At 42.7% G+C, this 18,171-nt stretch overlaps 1 protein-coding gene across 9 annotated transcripts in view; it reads left to right on the top strand.

Moving 5' to 3' along the window:
- Window positions 1–18,171, top strand: part of WIPF1 (WAS/WASL interacting protein family member 1) — a 146,117-nt gene that overhangs the window by 95,506 nt on the left and 32,440 nt on the right. For all 9 annotated transcript variants that reach the window (XM_033231074.1, XM_033231078.1, XM_033231073.1 and 6 more), the window contains 5 exons: window positions 3,816–3,945; window positions 9,579–9,755; window positions 12,580–13,350; window positions 16,904–17,116; window positions 17,788–17,901. In XM_033231074.1, the coding sequence (XP_033086965.1) occupies window positions 3,816–3,945; window positions 9,579–9,755; window positions 12,580–13,350; window positions 16,904–17,116; window positions 17,788–17,901 (1,405 nt within the window). The remainder of the gene's footprint in view (window positions 1–3,815; window positions 3,946–9,578; window positions 9,756–12,579; window positions 13,351–16,903; window positions 17,117–17,787; window positions 17,902–18,171) is intronic.

Here is an 18,171-nt window from a genome sequence, read left to right on the forward strand (position 1 = left end):
CTTGCTCTTTCACCCAGGCTGGAGTGCAGTGGCATGATCTCGGCTCACTGCAACCTCCGCCTCCCATTCAAGTGATTCTCCTGCCTCAGCTTCCCAAGTAGCTGGGACTACGGGCACGCACCACCATGCCCAGCCAATTTTTGTATTTTTAGTATAGACAGGGTTTCACCATGTTGGCCAGGCTTGTCTTGAACTCCTGACTTCAGTTGATCCACCTACCTCAGCCTCCCAAAGTGCTGGGATTACAGGTGTGAGCCACTGTGCCTGGCTCATCCTGCTCCTTTGATAATCCTCTTTGGGGAAGTTAGTGTGCCCTCTTCCAGGAATTTGGCAACTCTCCACTTGGTCATATGGAAAGGCCCCAAGATACACTCTGTTACAAAGCCCTCTCCAGCTTGTGAAGCCTTCACTGAGGAGGAGCCTCACACTGATGGTTCCTTCATTTTCACCATTTTCACATGGGGAAACTGAGGCTTGGAGAGAAAGTTTCTTGCCCCAGGTTTCCATGAGATGCATTTATATAACTCATCTGAGGATGATACCTAGTGAGAAGAACTGCCCATTAATTAGCTTATTGTTACTCAGAGTGTGGCCTTCCAACTACTTTTTAAGAGTCCCCAAAGTGATGAGGACAAAAATTGAAAGTAAGCATTTAGAAGCATTTCTAGCAATTTGACAGTAGTTTTCTGTCTGTTTCTAAGATTGGATGTTGTGTGTCTTTTTTAAAAAACTAATTCGTTTTTCTAATAATTCATTGTTATTTTACAAAAGTGTTAGTCGCTGATGAAAATATTTTTCAAAAGACTGGTCCTCGGCCAGGCGTGCACTATGGAAGGATAACTTGAGCCCAGGAGTTTGAAACCAGCCTGGGCAACATGGCAAGACCCCCCCATATCTACAAAAAAAAATTTTTTAATTAGCCAGCCAAACATGGCGGTGCATGCTTGTAGTCCCAGCTACTCTGGAGGCAGAGATGGGAGGATTGTTTGAGCCCAGGAGGTCAAGACTGCAGTGAGCTGTCATTGCACTACTGCACTCCAGCCTGGGTGATAGAGCAAGACTCTGTCTCAAAAACAAAACAAAACAAAAACAAAACGCTGGTCCTTCACATGGATAAGTTTGAGAACCTCCAATCTGGCTAACATAGCAGGATTCATTTATCCATATTTCCCCAAAAGTGTGGGTTATAGTGAACTGACTTAATAAAAAATATTAAATAAATAACACAGGTGGTATGAGAAGATGACAAAAATCATGAATCTTATACCAGAATGCTTGAAGTTTGGAAAATCTTTTTATCTTATCAACTCATTTCTATCTGTTATTACCTAATTCAAAGCAAGACTGTGGATAAACAGAATATAGAGATGAAGAAAGGGAAAAGGTGGGTTGGTGGCCATCATAGACCACTGCCTTTGTGAAACAACGTAATTAAGGGCCCTGAACATGAGAGAAGTTAGCACCCAGGGAGGTCAGCTGTCAAAATAAATTTTAAGGCAGAACAGGAGGCTACTGAAGGTTGCTGACCCAAAACTGTTAAGAGATCCACTGTGACACATCACTTAACCTCTCTAGGCCTCAGAGTTTTTTCATCCTTAAAATGAAGACAGCAGGTAATGTTAAGAGCTCTTTCCAGGACATCCAAAGTATGTTAAGTTGAAAACAAACAAGTTTCAGAACAATAGAGGAGAATCCCATTAGCAAAAGCAAGCTGTGTATGCAGAGAGCATTTCTGAAAGGACAGCAGAGAAACTTTTGACAGGCTTGCTTCAGCGGTATGTTGGGGCTGATGGGGATGAGCATTTTGGAGCCCATAGTTACCCTTCTGTCAGCTTGTAGGGAAGGCTCTTGACTGCCAGGATTTGAATCCCAGCTCCTCCTCAACGAACTAGGTGACCGGGGCAAATGATTTAAACTCCCTGTACTTCAGTTTCCTTGTCTGTAAAATTGAAATAATAACTCACAGGGTTGATAAGGGCTAAATGAAGTAATACACATAAGGTGCTGAAAACAGTGCCTGGCACAGAGTAAAAGCTGTATATGTTAACGATTATTATCATAAGCAAGTAATACTTTATCAGTTATTTCAAGATGCTTCCAGCTTTACCGTATTTTACAGTAATTCTGTTTACACAGTATAATTCCAATTACACAGCAGTTCTGGTTAGCCTACTTCAGGGTTTTTCTGAGTTATTCCTTTGCCTCTAACTCTGCTAATAAAAGGCTGAGTTAGGCCAGGAGCAGTAGCACGTGCCTGTAATCCCAACTACTCAGGAGGCTGAGGCAGGAGGATCACTTGAGCCCAAGAGTTTGAGGCTGTAGTGCATGATGATCACACCTGTGAATAGCCACTGCACTCCAGCCTAGGCAACACAATGAGATTCTGTTTCTAAAAAAAAAAATTATTTTTTAAAGGCTGGGTAAGGTATTGAGCCATACATTTCCCCAGCTTTTCCTCCTGTGGCCCTAACTGGCAAATCTGAAATCATATCCCCGTCAGAAGGGCTGGGGCCAGCCTAGAAAGGACCTGTGGGTTTGGGGCAGCCAGACTCTCCCTGGGACAGATAAGACCTAGCCAGTTTCCAAATGTGAAAGACACAGGCACACAGGCAGGTGCCTACATCTAAGTCCTTTTGCTGGACACTCCCTGAAGGAGCAAGATCCCAATTTCATAGTAGGTGGGGAGCTTTCATAGGAATTCTGGAAATATAAGAAAATAATCAAACATGTTAAAGTAGCACTTTTATCCATTCTGCAATTTCCATGAGCTAAGCTTTCATCAGAATTAAACATCAGAAACACCTCATGCCAACGGGACATGAGGGAACTTTTGAAGTAATGAAAATATTCTATATCTTGATTGTGGTTGGTGGTTTCACAACTGTATATATTTGTCAAAACTCACAGAACTGTAACTAAAAAGGGTAATTTCACTATATGTAAATTATACCTTAATAAATCTGACTTAAAAAGAAAAAAAGCATCTTTGGCAATATACACAGTGGGAATTATTTTCTAGAACTTTAGTGGGTTTAAAAGACATAGAGCTGACTCTTTTTGCTAGAGACAGTTTTTCCCTTGCACTGGGTTAGTTCTAAAAGATGGGAAAAGGAAGTTATTCTTCAGGGTACCCTCTAGTGAATGAAGCCTGGTAATGTCCTGCAGAACTCTCCCAGACTTAAACTTCTTTTCTCATGTCTAGTCATCTCACTCTAACCTGGCCCTGTTAGTTTCAGTCAGATTGTGGTCTGAATTTTCAGAGACTTTAATCAAGGACCGACTCTTCCTCCCTTAAAAATGAACATAATTTATGGCTGCATCTGCTTCCAAACGTCTGGATCTTTTTTTTTTTTTTTTGAGACGGAGTCTCGCTCTGTCGCCCAGGCTGGAGTGCAGTGGCAGGATCTCAGCTCACTGCAAGCCCTGCTTCCCGGGTTTACGCCATTCTCCTGCCTCAGCCTCCGGAGTAGCTGGGACTACAGGCGCCTGCCACCTCGCCCGGCTAGTTTTTTGTATATTTTAGTAGAGACGGGGTTTCACCGTGTTAGCCAGGATGGTCTCGATCTCCTGACCTCGTGATCCGCCCGTCTCGGCCTCCCAAAGTGCTGGGATTACAGGCTTGAGCCACCGCGCCCGGCCCAAACGTTTGGATCTTAAAAAGAATGATATGGGTTCTAAAACTTGTTGAGAATTTACAACCTGTCACCAAGAACCTTAATAACAAGCTTCCCGTACCCAACCTTTCCCAGCCAAGTGTTACAATGCATGATTTTTAACCCAAGAGATGACTACTTGTTTGTATGGCTTCCTTTCAGGCCAATACAGAGAAGCCTACCTTGAATAAGACAGAGCAGGCTGGGAGAAATGCTCTCCTTTCTGATATCAGCAAAGGGAAGAAACTAAAGAAGACAGTCACCAATGACAGAAGTGCACCAATATTGGACAGTAAGTAAAAAAAGCTATTTTCCATGAAGAGGAACAGTTTACGACCTAATAATCAACCCTACCCTCACCCCTCAATTTTTTTTTTTTTTTTCAGTTAAAACAGCTGCAAAGCTAGCAAAATAAGGGACTGTATCACTCCCTGTAGGCCGCAGCTTTGGCTTGGGTTCCCCTTTAATACTGCAAGAAGCCAGTATAATAATTCTTTGTCCAAGACATACACAGCAGCAATTCTCTGCATTATTCACAACACTTTCTGGAGATTAACCCATTGCTCCTGGCACCGCAGATGAGGAGGCAGCATAAAATATGGAAAGAGCCCTAGCCTTGGAATCAAAAGCTGTGGGTTCAAGACCTGGCACATCCATCCTGTACCATCTCCAAGCCTTGTTGTCTTCATTTTAAAGTGGAGATGATAATACATGTTCTGTTGACCTCACAAGTTTGTCATGAGCTTCAAATGAGATAATGCCTGTAAAATGTTTTGTTGTCTGGAAAGTGTAATTCAAGTGTAAGATACAATTGTTAGGAGCTTAGAGAGAAAGGAAATGAGGTCACAACTTCGCTTATGTACCCACCTAAGTCTGAGGTACTTTCTGGAACAAGGCTACTTATTAACATTTACAACAGGACAAAAAATAATCCATGACTAGAATTCTACTGGCAATTAATAAGTAGATCTTAAGGCTGTCTCCTCACATTCCTAGACCCTTCCTTTGCCTGCCAGATGTCCCCAAGATTCATCCTAGACTACAGATCCCATTTGGACGCAACAGGAAATAGACTGACCTTCCAAAATCACCAGATGGAGCTTTGTCAACAAGTGAATAATGAGGCAGAATATTTGCAAAGTAGAGGATTAGAAGTACTTCAGGGAACTTTCTGGGAGAAATGCCTAATGAGTAGAGAAGGAAGAAGAAGGATCAGAGTTAGGTGGCCTACTGGTTTGGGAGGAAAAAGGGAAAGTGAAAGACCTAGATAAGGCCTTTGAATGTTGTTCTGTTACTGGGCAAAGTGGTGCGAGTGAGAATGCACTGCTTTCAAAAAGGAACTATGGCTGGGCGCGGTGGCTCACACCTGTAATTCCAGCACTTTTAGAGGCTGAGGCAGGTGGATCACTTGAGGCCAGGAGTTCAAGACCAGCCTGGACAACATGATAAAAACCTGTCTCTACAAAAAATACAAAAATTAGCCGGGTTTGGTGGCACATGCCTGTAGTCCCAGCTACTTGGGAGACTGAGGCACAAGAATCACTTGAACCCAGGAGGTGGAGGTTACAGTGAGCTGAGATTGTGCCACTGCACTCCAGCCTGGACAACAGAGTGAGAGTCTGTCTCCAAAAACAAAAAAAGGATCTAAGGTATTTAACTCTTGACACAGTCTGACTTGTAAGTCAAAATGCCCACAAAAAGAATGTGGTTATAATATAATCCCTCTAATCAGCCCTCCAATAGCCATCTGAATCATGGTCCCCGGTATGAGGCCAGAGGAGCTGCTGGCATCTAAGACAGAGGCCTGTGGTTCTCCTCACTACAAGAGGGAGCCTAGGGCTCTGTGGAAGGAGACTGGACAATCTAGACCTATTCCTGAATCCACTAGTGGAAACTTTGAAGAATTGTATTCTCCAATGTCCACTTCTCTCATTTAATGGAAATAGTATTAGTCCTTCTCTCTTCCATGATGTTTAATAATGTGCTTTCCTTGATGGAAGGAAGATACAGTCCAGTGCAGGCCCTTGTTCATGCACGTAACTGGACACCTATACTGCTGTCACAAGCTCTTTGCAAGCAGCAGTGTTTATCCATGGTTTTGTATCTGTTTGCATGTGAAACTTCCCTGGGCTGTATGTCAAAATGTTGACCATGGTTATGTGTGATAGCTCCCAAACTCAGCCTTTCCTACAGTTTAATTACTGAAAAAATAATCTGGAAGCGGTTAACTATCCTAAGCTTTAGCTTCTCTTTCTGTAAGATGGACAGATGTTACAGGTTAAGAACACTAATGGGCCAGGCGCAGTGGCTCACACCTGTAATCCCAGCACCCTGGTAGACCGAGGCAAGCCGATCACCTGAGGCTGGGAGTTCACAACCAGCCGGACCAACATGGAGAAACCCCATCTCTATTAAAAATACAAAATTAGCCGGGCATGGTGGCACATACCTGTAAATCCCAGCTATTTGGAAGACTGAGGTGGAGAATTGCTTGAATCCAGGAGGCAGAGGTTGTGGTGAGCCAAGATCGTGCCATTGTACTCCAGCCTGGGCAACAAGAGCGAAACTCTATCTCAAAAAAAGAAAACACTGATGGATGATTTCTGATACTGCAGGAGTCCCTCTAAAGTTTCAATACCATGTAAATATGTCCTGTGAAGTGCAGTATTCCAAAATGTGTCATTCATCAATGAATAGTGTTTGAATGACAAGGCAATGTTAATGTTATTAGCAAAATTTTAAAATTTTATATGGAAACAATTTTGCATACACTCCTAGAAATTGTTAGTCTTATATGTTTTATCCTGTTAGGTAAAGTAATTCTTATCAGTTATTATCAGATTATTTCTTCCATAGCAGAGCTACCATAAGCATCCCAGAAAGCGCCGCATCTAGAAAAGATACAGAGCTAACACAAATTTATGATAAACCTAATCCAGAAAAAAAGGAAATAAAAATGAATAAAAGTGGAACTCCGAAAGCAGATAAAATAAGAGATTCAAAGCATATTTTCTAAAATTAAAGTAGTATAATAAAGTTATCTGCTAAAATGTTTTAAGATATTAAAGTACTTTTCTAAGAAAAGCATACATTTCTTCAAGAAACCTCAGTGAGCAAGGGAAAAGATTAAAACTTTATTAAATTACTTTCTCTTCAAAAAGCTTTGGAGCCAGATTGTTTTATTAGCAAATTCTTTCAGATTTTAAGAAAAGCTAATCCAAATGCTATATAAGTCATTCCCCAACATGTTAGAGATGGAAAGCTATCTAATAATTATAATGAAATTGGCATGATCCTAATGTCAAAACTTGACAAAGGCAGCACATACAAAAAAGAGAGCTGTACATTAGTGGTTTTCAACTGAGGGTGATTTTTGCATTCCAGGGGATATGTGGCAATGTCTGAAGACATTTTTAGTCACTACTTTGGGGGTCAGGGAGGGCTGCTACTGACATCTAGTGGGTAGACGCCAGGGATGCTGTAAACATTCTGTAAAGAACAGGACAGGACAGCCACCCACAAAAAAGAATTATCTTACCCAAAATGTTTATAATTAAGAAACCCTATTATGGACCACTTACCATCATAGATAAGAGAACACTAAAATACCAAAAAACAAATCTAAATCAATCAGATGTTACAAGAACAATTCACCAACACCAGGGTTTATCGCCCCCCTTTTTTTTTCGGAGACAGGGTCTTGTCACCCAGGCTGGAGTAATGGTATAAACACAGCTCACTGCATCCTTGACCTCCCAAGCTCAAGGGATCCTCCCACTTCAGCCTCCTAACTAGCTGGGACCACAGGCATGCACCACCACATCTGGCTTATTTTTTGTAGAGATGGAAATCTCACCATATTGCTCAGGCTGGTCCTGAACTCCTGAGCTCAAGCAATCCACCCGCCTTGGCCTCCCAAAGTGTTGGGATTACAGGCGTGAGCCATTGCACCCGGCCTATCCCATTTTTAATGTTAGAAAGTCATCATATCAAATAAAGTCGTCATATCAAATAAAAAAGACCATAAAAAGTCTCAGTAGATCTTGAATAGGCATTTGATAAAATTTCATGCTATATGCCGGGCGCTGTGGCTCAAGCCTGTAATCCCAGCACTTTGGGAGGCCGAGACGGGCGGATCACGAGGTCAGGAGATCGAGACCATCCTGGCTAACACGGTGAAACCCCGTCTCTACTAAAAATACAAAAACTAGCCGGGCGAGGTGGCGGGCGCCTGTAGTCCCAGCTACTCGGAGGCTGAGGCAGGAGAATGGCGTAAACCGGGAGGCGGAGCTTGCAGTGAGCTGAGATCCGGCCACTGCACTCCAGTCCTGGCGACAGAGCGAGACTCCGCCTCAAAAAAAAAAAAAAAAAAAAAAAATTTCATGCTATAAGAAATTCTTGTAAACCTAAAATAGAAGGATCCATCGACTGAATATTTAGAAAGGGAAAAAACCTATTTCAAACGAGTAATTCATATTAACTTTGAAACAGCAGAGGGATTCTCATTAATATCAGAACATGATTGCCTTTAGAAACATTAATAATTTACATTGTTATGGAAATTTACCCATCAAAGTAATTACTTATATAAAACAGAAATAAGACATACAATTCTTAAAGAAGAGGAGGCTTTAAACCATTATTATTTGAAGACCACATGCATACTAGAAAATGCAAGATAATAAATTTTTAGTAAATTTTAATTTAGAAAATATAGCAAAGTGGCTTATTAGATATTAAATACAATTTGCTGGTGCCAAAAATAACCAATTACAAAATATAACAGGAAAAATATCCCTTTCACAATTTCAGCAAACAAAAATACATTTGAGGTAACCCCAACAAAAAGCATGTGTAATGTAAATCATGAAAACTAAAAACTTTGCCAAAAAATCCAGAAGACATAAATGAGAAAATATACATCTCCAAATGGAAAGTCTAAATATCATAAAAGTATCATAATCTCCAGTCTCAGCCTCCCAAAGTGCTGATATTATAGGTGTGAGCCACTGTGCCTAGCCTGGATGTTTGTATATTTGTGAAATTATGAGATATTTTATTTTCTTGTCTTTTTAACTCTTTCCTTTCCTCTCACCTTTTGGCATCTCTTCCTCCCTTGGGACTCTCTTTCTTTGAAGATCCTTTTTTTTTTTTTTTTTTTTTTGAGACGGAGTCTCGCTCTGTCGCCCAGGCTGGAGTGCAGTGGCGCAATCTCGGCTCACTGCAAGCTCCACCTCCCAGGTTTACGCCATTCTCCTGCCTCAGCCTCCCGAGTAGCTGGGACTACAGGCGCCCGCCATCTCGCCCGGCTAGTTTTTTGTATTTTTTAGTAGAGACGGGGTTTCACCGTGTTAGCCAGGATGGTCTCGATCTCCTGACCTCGTGATCCACCCGTCTCGGCCTCCCAAAGTGCTGGGATTACAGGCTTGAGCCACCACGCCCGGCCTTGAAGATCCTTTTTATTGAGACAGGGTCTCACTCTGTCACCCAGGCTGGAGTACAGTGGCACAGTCTTGGCTCCCTGCAGCCTTGACCTCCCTGGCACAAGCAATCCTCCCACCTCGACCTCCCAAAGTGCTGAGATTACAGGTGTGAGCCACTGCAACCAGCCTGAAGATTTTTCTATTTGCCAAATCTTAGGATACGGAACAAATAGATATTGACCCATGTGGCAGCCAGTCAAGTGGGGAGTGTGGGAACAAATCATCCTTTATTTTCGTTTCTTCCACCACTGGGCCTGGGACTGCCTGGAGCAGGCAGTTCTGACTGAGCTGTGGGAACTCTTAAAATCCTGCATTTTAATGAAGAAATCCCAGTTGTCCACTGGCGGCCCAGAGCCGGCCAGCTCCTTGCTGTACTGTTGTTTTATGATTTACCTGGGCCAGACCAGGGGGCATACTCTGGTGGGTGTTTCTTCTTCTGCAGAACCTAAAGGAGCTGGTGCTGGTGGTGGTGGTGGTGGCTTTGGTGGAGGCGGCGGATTTGGCGGAGGAGGTGGTGGCGGAGGCGGTGGAAGTTTTGGAGGGGGCGGACCTCCAGGTCTGGGAGGACTGTTCCAGGCTGGAATGCCAAAGCTGAGATCCACGGCCAACAGGGATAATGGTAAGGAGAGTTTCCCTGTCTCTGAGTAACTGAAGACAAGACAGAGTTTGGCAGTTTGGAGGCTGGTCATAGCCTCTAAGGCTCTTCGCCCTTACTAAAATATTGTACATTGTTTGAAATATTACCACTGTTTTATAAGAGACTCAATTTAGGCTTTATTATTATTATTAACCAGGATCAGACAGCTACACAGAACTATGAAATTTTTACCCAGTGTCTTTGGGGGTAACCTGTACTTTTTTTTTGCTTTTCTAAAGGGTTAGCTGGAGTGGGAAGAAAAGGGAGGAGCAAATAGAACTTGCTTGCCCTGGAAATCTGCCTGGTGACCTGACAGATTCAGCTTTCTTTGTGAGGTAGCCCAGCTGTCTAGTAGAGTAAATACTTGTGAGCCGCTTTTCAAACACGATGGAGCACGTCTTGTGGAATATGATTACAAATCTCACTAAATCTGAAAAAGTGTTTTGCATGACAGACATTTGGTATTTCAGTGCCAGTGGTTCTCAGGAGTCTCTGCAGGAAGCCATGGACATGAGTCCTTCATGATTGTCTATGAACCTGATGGTAGAGAAAAGCTGAACTTGCTCATGAATGCCTAAATAAAAAACTTCGCAGAGAGCATGAGGCTCTCTCCTGACTACTACAGAAACTCAAGAAATTTTACCATAAAACTGCTTTTGTAATGTTGATCATGTTACAATAATCTTCTTTTTAAGACCTTTTATAAGATGTCATCTGGGAAGGAATGAAATTCTCACATTTACATGAATATGGAATCACTGAATCCTCAGGGTTAGCCTACTATTTTATCACTGAATGGTCCAAATCTAGAGAGAAACTCAATTACATGAGAGGTTTTATCTTGCCAGACCACCATTTAAATTTGAATTTAAATTTATTAAAACTCACCAAAAGGATTTAAGGCAGCTGATAAATGTATACATTTAGTACTTTAACAACAGGTGAAGAAATTAAGGCAAAAGACAAAGAAAAATAAAATAATAAAATGGGCCAGGCACGGTGGCTTGCACCTATAATCCCAGCACTTTGGGAGGTTGAGGCGGGCAGATGGCTGAAGCCCAAAAATTCAAGAACAGCCTGGGGAACATGGCAAAATCCTGTCTCTACTAAAAAGCACAAAAAATTAGTGGGCATGGTGGCTCTTGCCTGTAGTCCCAGCTACCCAGGAGGCTGAGGTGGGAGGATTGCCTGAACCTGGGAAGTTGAAGCTGCAGTGAGCCATGATCGCACCACTGCACTCCAGTCTGGGCAACAGAGGAGACCCTGTCTCAAAAAAGAAAGAAAGAAAGAAAGAGAGAAAGAAGAGAGAGAGAAAGAGAGAGGAGAGAGAGAGAGGAGAGAGAAAGAAAAGAAAGAAAGAGGAAAGAAAAGAAAGAAAGAAAGAAAAAGTTCTCTCTTAAGTTCATGATACTCCACTGTATACATCTGTCCAAATGCTTTTTTCCTGTGCCTTAGATAAAATTGGAACCCCTTCTGTCCTGCAGGACTCCTTGTGACTCACCCCTGCTGGCCATTCAGGCTCCGCTTCCCATGGATCTCTCGCATTCTCACTGTGCCTGGGGCACACGGGCCTGTTTTTGAACTTAAAGCTCTTTCCCACCTCAGGGCCTCTGCACCTGCTGGCCCCCTGCCTGAAGTGCTGGTCTTCCTCATCTTTCATGGCTGACTCCTTCTTGTCAGGCCTCAGCTCACATGTCACATTCTCAGAAGAGCTGTCCCCAGCCACTCCATGTACCCTGGCCTCTCCAAGCACTCTTGATCTCATCAGCCTATTTTAGTGTCTTTTTAGTACATATAATTATCTGAAAGTATTTATTTCCTGGTTTATTGTTTGTCTCCCCCCACAAGAATGTAATCTACAGGAATGCAGAATCTTGTCTATTCTGTTTACTCCTCTGTCTCTTGTCTCTAGATTAATGGCAGGCGTATAGTGAGCCCAAAATTGTTTGGTACGTTTATGAACTCATGATTGAAGGGTAGATTTTTTTTTTTCCAGAATTACCTTGAGTTCCAAGAGATTCTGGGATGGTGGTTTGAAATTTTCCATCTCTTTGATTCCCCCTTTAGTTTCTCTCTTGTTGAACCAGAGCAGTTATAGGATTGTTCTGTCCTGCCAATATTGAAGCAGAGGTTGACGTGGTAAGAAAAAAAGTTGTGTAGTTGCCTGCTTCTTTGTAGATGAATTCCATCCACTGGTGTCAACTCTTCCAATTAAACTTTATATGATGGTTTCTTTTTCCATTCTTAGTTTTTTCTCACTGCAGTCATAACTCTTTCCTTATATTTTTCCATGTTTTCTTGGGCATTTCTCTTCAAAGGGACTAGATAAGCCCTCACATATGGAGATTTACATTGCGATAATTAATTTTTTCACCTAAAACAGCTGACTTATTTTCAAAACTGAGAGGTACAAGGGCTGGGGGACAGAGATGGTGATGGGGAAAAATGAAAAGCATGATTCTACCAATGCCATCTTGTTCTTGTCCTCTCATAATGAATAGGCATCTCACCAGAACTTTCCCCGGCTTCATCCTGGCTGTTGCCTATACATAATACTAAGATCTTTCCAGACTCCTTTTGAAAGCTGATGGGCTGTAGAACTTGGGACTCGCAGGTAAATAGAGCTACGGTCGATTTTCTGCTCCCAGGAAGGACCACACAAAACCCAATTTATAGAAATACTAGTTTCCTGTATTTTATAGCCCTCTGAGGAACGGACTTCCAGTCACTGGGAACAGACTCTAGCTCTCTGATTTCTTTAGGGTTCCTGATTTCCTAACTGGATGTTTGTTTTCCTGTTTTTCAGATTCTGGAGGAAGCCGACCACCCATGTTGCCACCGGGAGGAAGATCCACATCTGCCAAACCCTTTTCACCCCCAAGTGGCCCAGGGAGGTTTCCTGTGCCTTCTCCAGGCCACCGAAGTGGTCCCCCAGAGCCTCAGAGGAACCGAATGCCGCCCCCAAGGCCCGACCTGGGCTCAAAGCCTGATAGCATTCCCCCTCCAGTACCTAATACTCCAAGACCCATTCAATCAAGTCTGCACAACCGGGGGTCCCCACCAGTGCCCGGAGGCCCCAGGCAGCCCGGCCCCGGGCCCACTCCTCCCCCTTTCCCTGGAAACCGCGGCGCTGCTTTGGGCGGAGGCTCAATACGTCAGTCCCCCTTGAGCTCCTCCTCGCCCTTCTCCAACCGGCCTCCCCTGCCGCCTACGCCCAGCAGGGCCTTGGATGACAAACCCCCTCCGCCACCTCCTCCAGTAGGCAACAGGCCCTCCATCCACAGGGAGGCGGTTCCCCCTCCTCCTCCTCAGAACAACAAGCCTCCAGTGCCTTCCACTCCGCGGCCTTCCTCCTCTTCACAGGCCCCACCTCCGCCGCCACCTCCCAGCAGGCCCGGGCCGCCTCCCCTGCCTCCAAGTTCCAGCGGCAATGATGAAACCCCAAGACTCCCACAGCGGAATCTGTCCCTCACTTCGTCCACGCCCCCCTTACCTTCGCCAGGACGTTCAGGTCCTCTTCCTCCCCCGCCCAGCGAGAGACCCCCACCTCCAGTGAGGGACCCACCAGGCCGATCAGGTATGACAAGACGTGGGGTGAGTCGCTTCCAAAACCCAGCCTGCCCCAATGTACCAATAATCCTATCAGTCAAGATAGTCTTAACAAAAGCAGGCATAAGTAAACTCCCAGACTGCTTTGTGCTTTTAAGTGGCACGCGACACGTGTGATCGTGACCTCTTGTAAATCCCTTAGGAAAGTAGGACGAATATTTCTGTTGGTGTTTTAGCGATGAGGACACTGAGTAGCCAATAAAGTTAAATGGTCACGAGCTAGTTAATAAAGAAGAGGCAAGAACTTTCATCTTCCATCTCTGAAGTGTACTTGCCAGTCCACTACCCTGCCTCCCTAGAGAGAATTTCAGTGGTCTTACTTGGGAAAATAAGTTCCCACCTCCTGCAGGAGGGCTCCATTATTCCAACGAGAGGGGAAGTTCTTCAAGAGCTAATGAACTTCTCCTGTACTTCTCTCTTCATTAGCCAGGCTTTGAGGCCATTTCCCTATTCATTAAAGACAAATGTTGAAAAAGTCCATTTTGCTCTTTGTTAACATCTCTGGTACATAAATCCCTTGGAGAATCAAATAAAGGTATAGACTATCTTTACAAAAATACTCAGGCATTAACTCAAAATCTGCGTGCTGTCACATGGCTTGAAGAGCCTGCTGAAGCCCATCTGAGACCTTTCCAATGCCCCCATCCACGGTTGAAAAACCTTCATCTGAGGGACAAACTTTCAGAGTATGAAAGAAAACGCGAGGATTGCCTAGAGTTTGCCCTCTCCGAATTCTAATAGGCGTTTTTAGTAGAGTACACACTCACTTGATGCGTTTTACAGTGGTTATGGATGAACTTGGTAGAACTACCCACTTTTCAAATTTAATCTCATCATACAGATCTTATGTCTGGAAATGGGGCATTTTTTTCCTTTACGCAGAGATAAGAGACCTTTGACCCTGTGACCTCAGGAACCTCATAATCACCATTCTTTAAACTTGCTCACATACTAGAATCATCTACGGAGCTTTAAAAACCACGAATGCCTGGGTCCCTTCCCGGAGTCTCTGGTATAATTGGTCTGGGGTGCAGACTGGGAATCAGGATATTTAAAAGCTCCCTGGTGATTATAGTGTGCAGCAGAATGTGAGAACCACACCTTGAAACCATTGTGCCGTGGCCCTAACAAATGGATGAGTCAGCAGATGAAATCTTCCCCAAAATATGACAGGCATTGACATACAACATTTATTGTTTCTTTTGATTACATAAGTCATACTTGTTTATCAAAATACTGAAAAATATAAAGAAAATTAAAATTATCTGTAATCCGTCTACCACTACCATCCAGAAATAATCATTGATAACATTTTTTTATCGTGTCCTTTCAGTCTTTTTAAAATGCATATGTGTTTTTACAAACTTAGTATCACACTACATATATTGTTTGCTATTTTGCTTTTTATTTACTAGTATCTCATTAATGTTTGCTGATACGATTATTCTTCTACAGCCTGACTTTTAACAGCTATCTAATATTAAATCCTACAGATGTACCTTGATTTATTTAACCAATCCCCTCACTTGGTCATATGGGCCATCTCTAGATTTTTCCTATTGCAGATAATGCAGTGATACATTTTTGTAGCAAAATATGTGTACACATCTCTGTATTTCCTTTGGATGAATTCCTATAAGTGGAATATCTGGGTCAGTGAGTGTGCATAGTAAACTATGGATTTCATAGGTACTGGCAAATTGCCTTCCAGAAATTTCCTACCAATTTACATTCCCACAAGGAGCATATGAGAGTTCATCAAAGGCCCTGTGTATTCTGAGTCATTTGGCTTCAGTGTTATGGGAGTGGGTCTTGGAATCTGACAGATTTGGAGTCAGATCCTGGCTCCTCCACTCAGTCTTCTGATGAGCTTTTTAAGCTTCCAAAACCTCTGAGACCTTGTCTCCTGTCCCTGTACCTCTCAGAGTTGTTGTAAGAATTAAATGAGACAAGCATGGATAGTGATTATCTTATTTCCTGGCATGTAGTTATATTCAATAAATGATCATTTCTGTTATTCCACCAGTGGGAAATAGAAATCTGTTTTCTATTGTGCCTGTCAGGATTTGGAGCAGGGAGCCATGAGGTTGGAGAGTTAGGAACATGAACAGGACCATTTACTTTAAAAAGAAAAAGAGATGAAGTTACATAGTACAGGACCCCATAATATTGGAAGTCGAGTTTGCATGTAGTGACAGTTGTGTGGTGGTATCACCAATGAAGTTAAACCCACAGCAAATGAGACACTTTTCCTCAATAAATCAACTCTTGCTGCCTGGGACTCCAGCAATGACAAGCAGATAGAGTAATAAATAACCACTCCCAGGTGAGGCACTGAAGACTCCTTGAGAGACCAATCAGGGCTGGACAGTGCCTCCCACCGCCATAAAATGTTGGAGCCAAGACTTTCTGTCAGGGATATCTGCAGTGGGCAGGTTGTTCAGTTTAAGGTTCCTAATTGGATTCTGAATCTATAGCTAATAAGATATTTATTTATAGCACCGTCAGATATTGTATTCACATAAAATGTCAGCATCTTACAAGTGGAACCCACTGCTGAAGATCAGGAATAATTACTAAGGCCATTTTGATTTACATTGGAAAATGCTCAAGTTTTTAGTTTTGTTTTTTTAGTTTACTTACTACTCGAATAGCCCCTGCATTTGGAGGATAAGAAAAGCAAGATGGTTTTCTTTTGTATTATCAAAAATAATTTACTTTGAATTTTTCTTTAGAAACTTTAAAAACTTATAGTTATACCATACTGCTGCATTTTTAAAAAATGGTTTCAAGTACTTACATAGTATTTATTTGCATTTTCACTAGTTTTTCCTGGCAGCAGTGCTGTGGCACTCTTTTACAACTAGGAAACCAAGTTCCATAGGGTACCAGCTTGCTCAAGGTCGAGATTCACATTAGCATTTATAGCCATGGATGTTGACTAGCTGTTTGTCACTCCCTGTATTCATCTGCCTCCCCAAAGATGACTGGTATTTGGTTTCCTGATGCCACTTCTGCCTGGAAACAGATCATATGCATCACAGAAACGTGCTTCTGTAATTAACAACAAAACTGCATTTAAAGAACTTCATTCTTCTCAAGACCTAAAATAATTTCATAACTATCTTATTCTTTTTTAAAAAATTATTTCATCATGTCACAGTAATTAGTTCAATAGCTCTTTAAAGGATTGTAAATTTTTTTTTAATTATATGGTTGTCAGTATAAACAGATTTTCACCTGTTTTCAATTTCACTCAGCCATCTCCAATCTCAGTGCTAATTCAAAGCCAAAACACCCATTTAGCTATCAGTATGCACTTGTTTTGCATATACATGTGTACACATTCATTTTTTGTGTTTCTGTGTGTTTACTCATTTCTCAGCCAAATACCCTAGAAAATCTCCACCCTAATTAAAGGGCATGTGTCCAGCAGGTCCCCATCAGCTGTACACTAATGGTGACCACGGTGATAGAATATGGATATAAGGTTCTGCACTAAGTGTCTTTTTTTGCTCCAGGCCCCCTCCCACCACCTCCTCCAGTAAGCAGAAACGGCAGCACGTCTCGGGCCCTGCCTGCCACCCCTCAGTTGCCGTCCAGGAGTGGAGTAGACAGTCCAAGGAGTGGACCCAGGCCTCCCCTTCCTCCTGACAGGCCCAGTGCTGGGGCACCTCCCCCACCTCCACCATCAACATCTATTAGAAATGGCTTCCAAGACTCTCCATGTGAAGGTGAGGTGTGGTCCTGATTCCCGGGGCTATAGGGCAGCAACTAAATGGTAGATCTGTTTGTATATGTGGTTTGCTTGTTTGCGTTTAATTTCTTGTTCCGTCATTATCACACTCCATTGCACTGATCTAACTAACCATTCTAAGGCCCACAATGATTTCAAATTAAAATTAGTAATCCCCCTTCCCCACTTCCCAAAAAGGAGGATCATTTTTCCCTGATCTCTTCTTTGTTTGGGTCTCCTTAGTTAAGTTTCCAGAGATTCCAGGATTCTGAAAAGAATCTTTTAATAGCTTCTTATTATGTACATTTCTAAACAGTTCACTGTAGGTAAGAGGCCCGATGGCCTGCAGATGTTGAACTGCCTATCTCTGCCATTGTTATCAATAGGGAAAAAGGTGTCCTATACCTTAGCCCCCAGCTCCTAAGAGGGACTGGCTGGATCCTAATCACTCTCATTAAAACCACTTTGCTTTGATTTGCAGGTCTGTATATATGTCAATGTACTAATTCGTGACCTTTGCAGCACTTCCAGCTTTTCTGTAAACTTCTAGGCATAAAAACTAGCACTGATGTCTGTGGTTCTCTCTCTGTTTCATTCTGTGCCTTTTGTTACATAAGTCTTCATAGCAGATTGTCTGTCACTGAAGATACTGCTTGTTTCTCTTCCCAGATGAGTGGGAAAGCAGATTCTACTTCCATCCAATTTCCGATTTGCCACCTCCAGAGCCATATGTACAAACGACCAAAAGTTATCCCAGCAAATTGGCAAGAAACGAAAGCCGGAGTGAGTATTTCTGCCAAGGTTTTTGAAGATTCATGCTTGAATAGCCTGAGTGACACTCGGGCTGTATAGAAAGTCCAGGCCTCTTGCCTGGAGTGGGGTAGAGAACCTTGTGGAGCCATCTACATTCTAGTAAATTCCCCTTCCACAGGCAGTGAGGAAATTGCAGATGCCCAGAATGCATATGAGAAACAGTTATTTTAATGTGTCATTACAAACTCAAAATACTGTGGTTTGCTAGTGTTAAATTTTATTATTTTGCTTCTTTGGACA

Source organism: Trachypithecus francoisi, unplaced genomic scaffold (genome assembly GCF_009764315.1).
Source record: "Trachypithecus francoisi isolate TF-2019V2 unplaced genomic scaffold, Tfra_2.0 Lachesis_group13, whole genome shotgun sequence".
Taxonomy (NCBI): Eukaryota; Metazoa; Chordata; class Mammalia; order Primates; family Cercopithecidae; genus Trachypithecus; species Trachypithecus francoisi.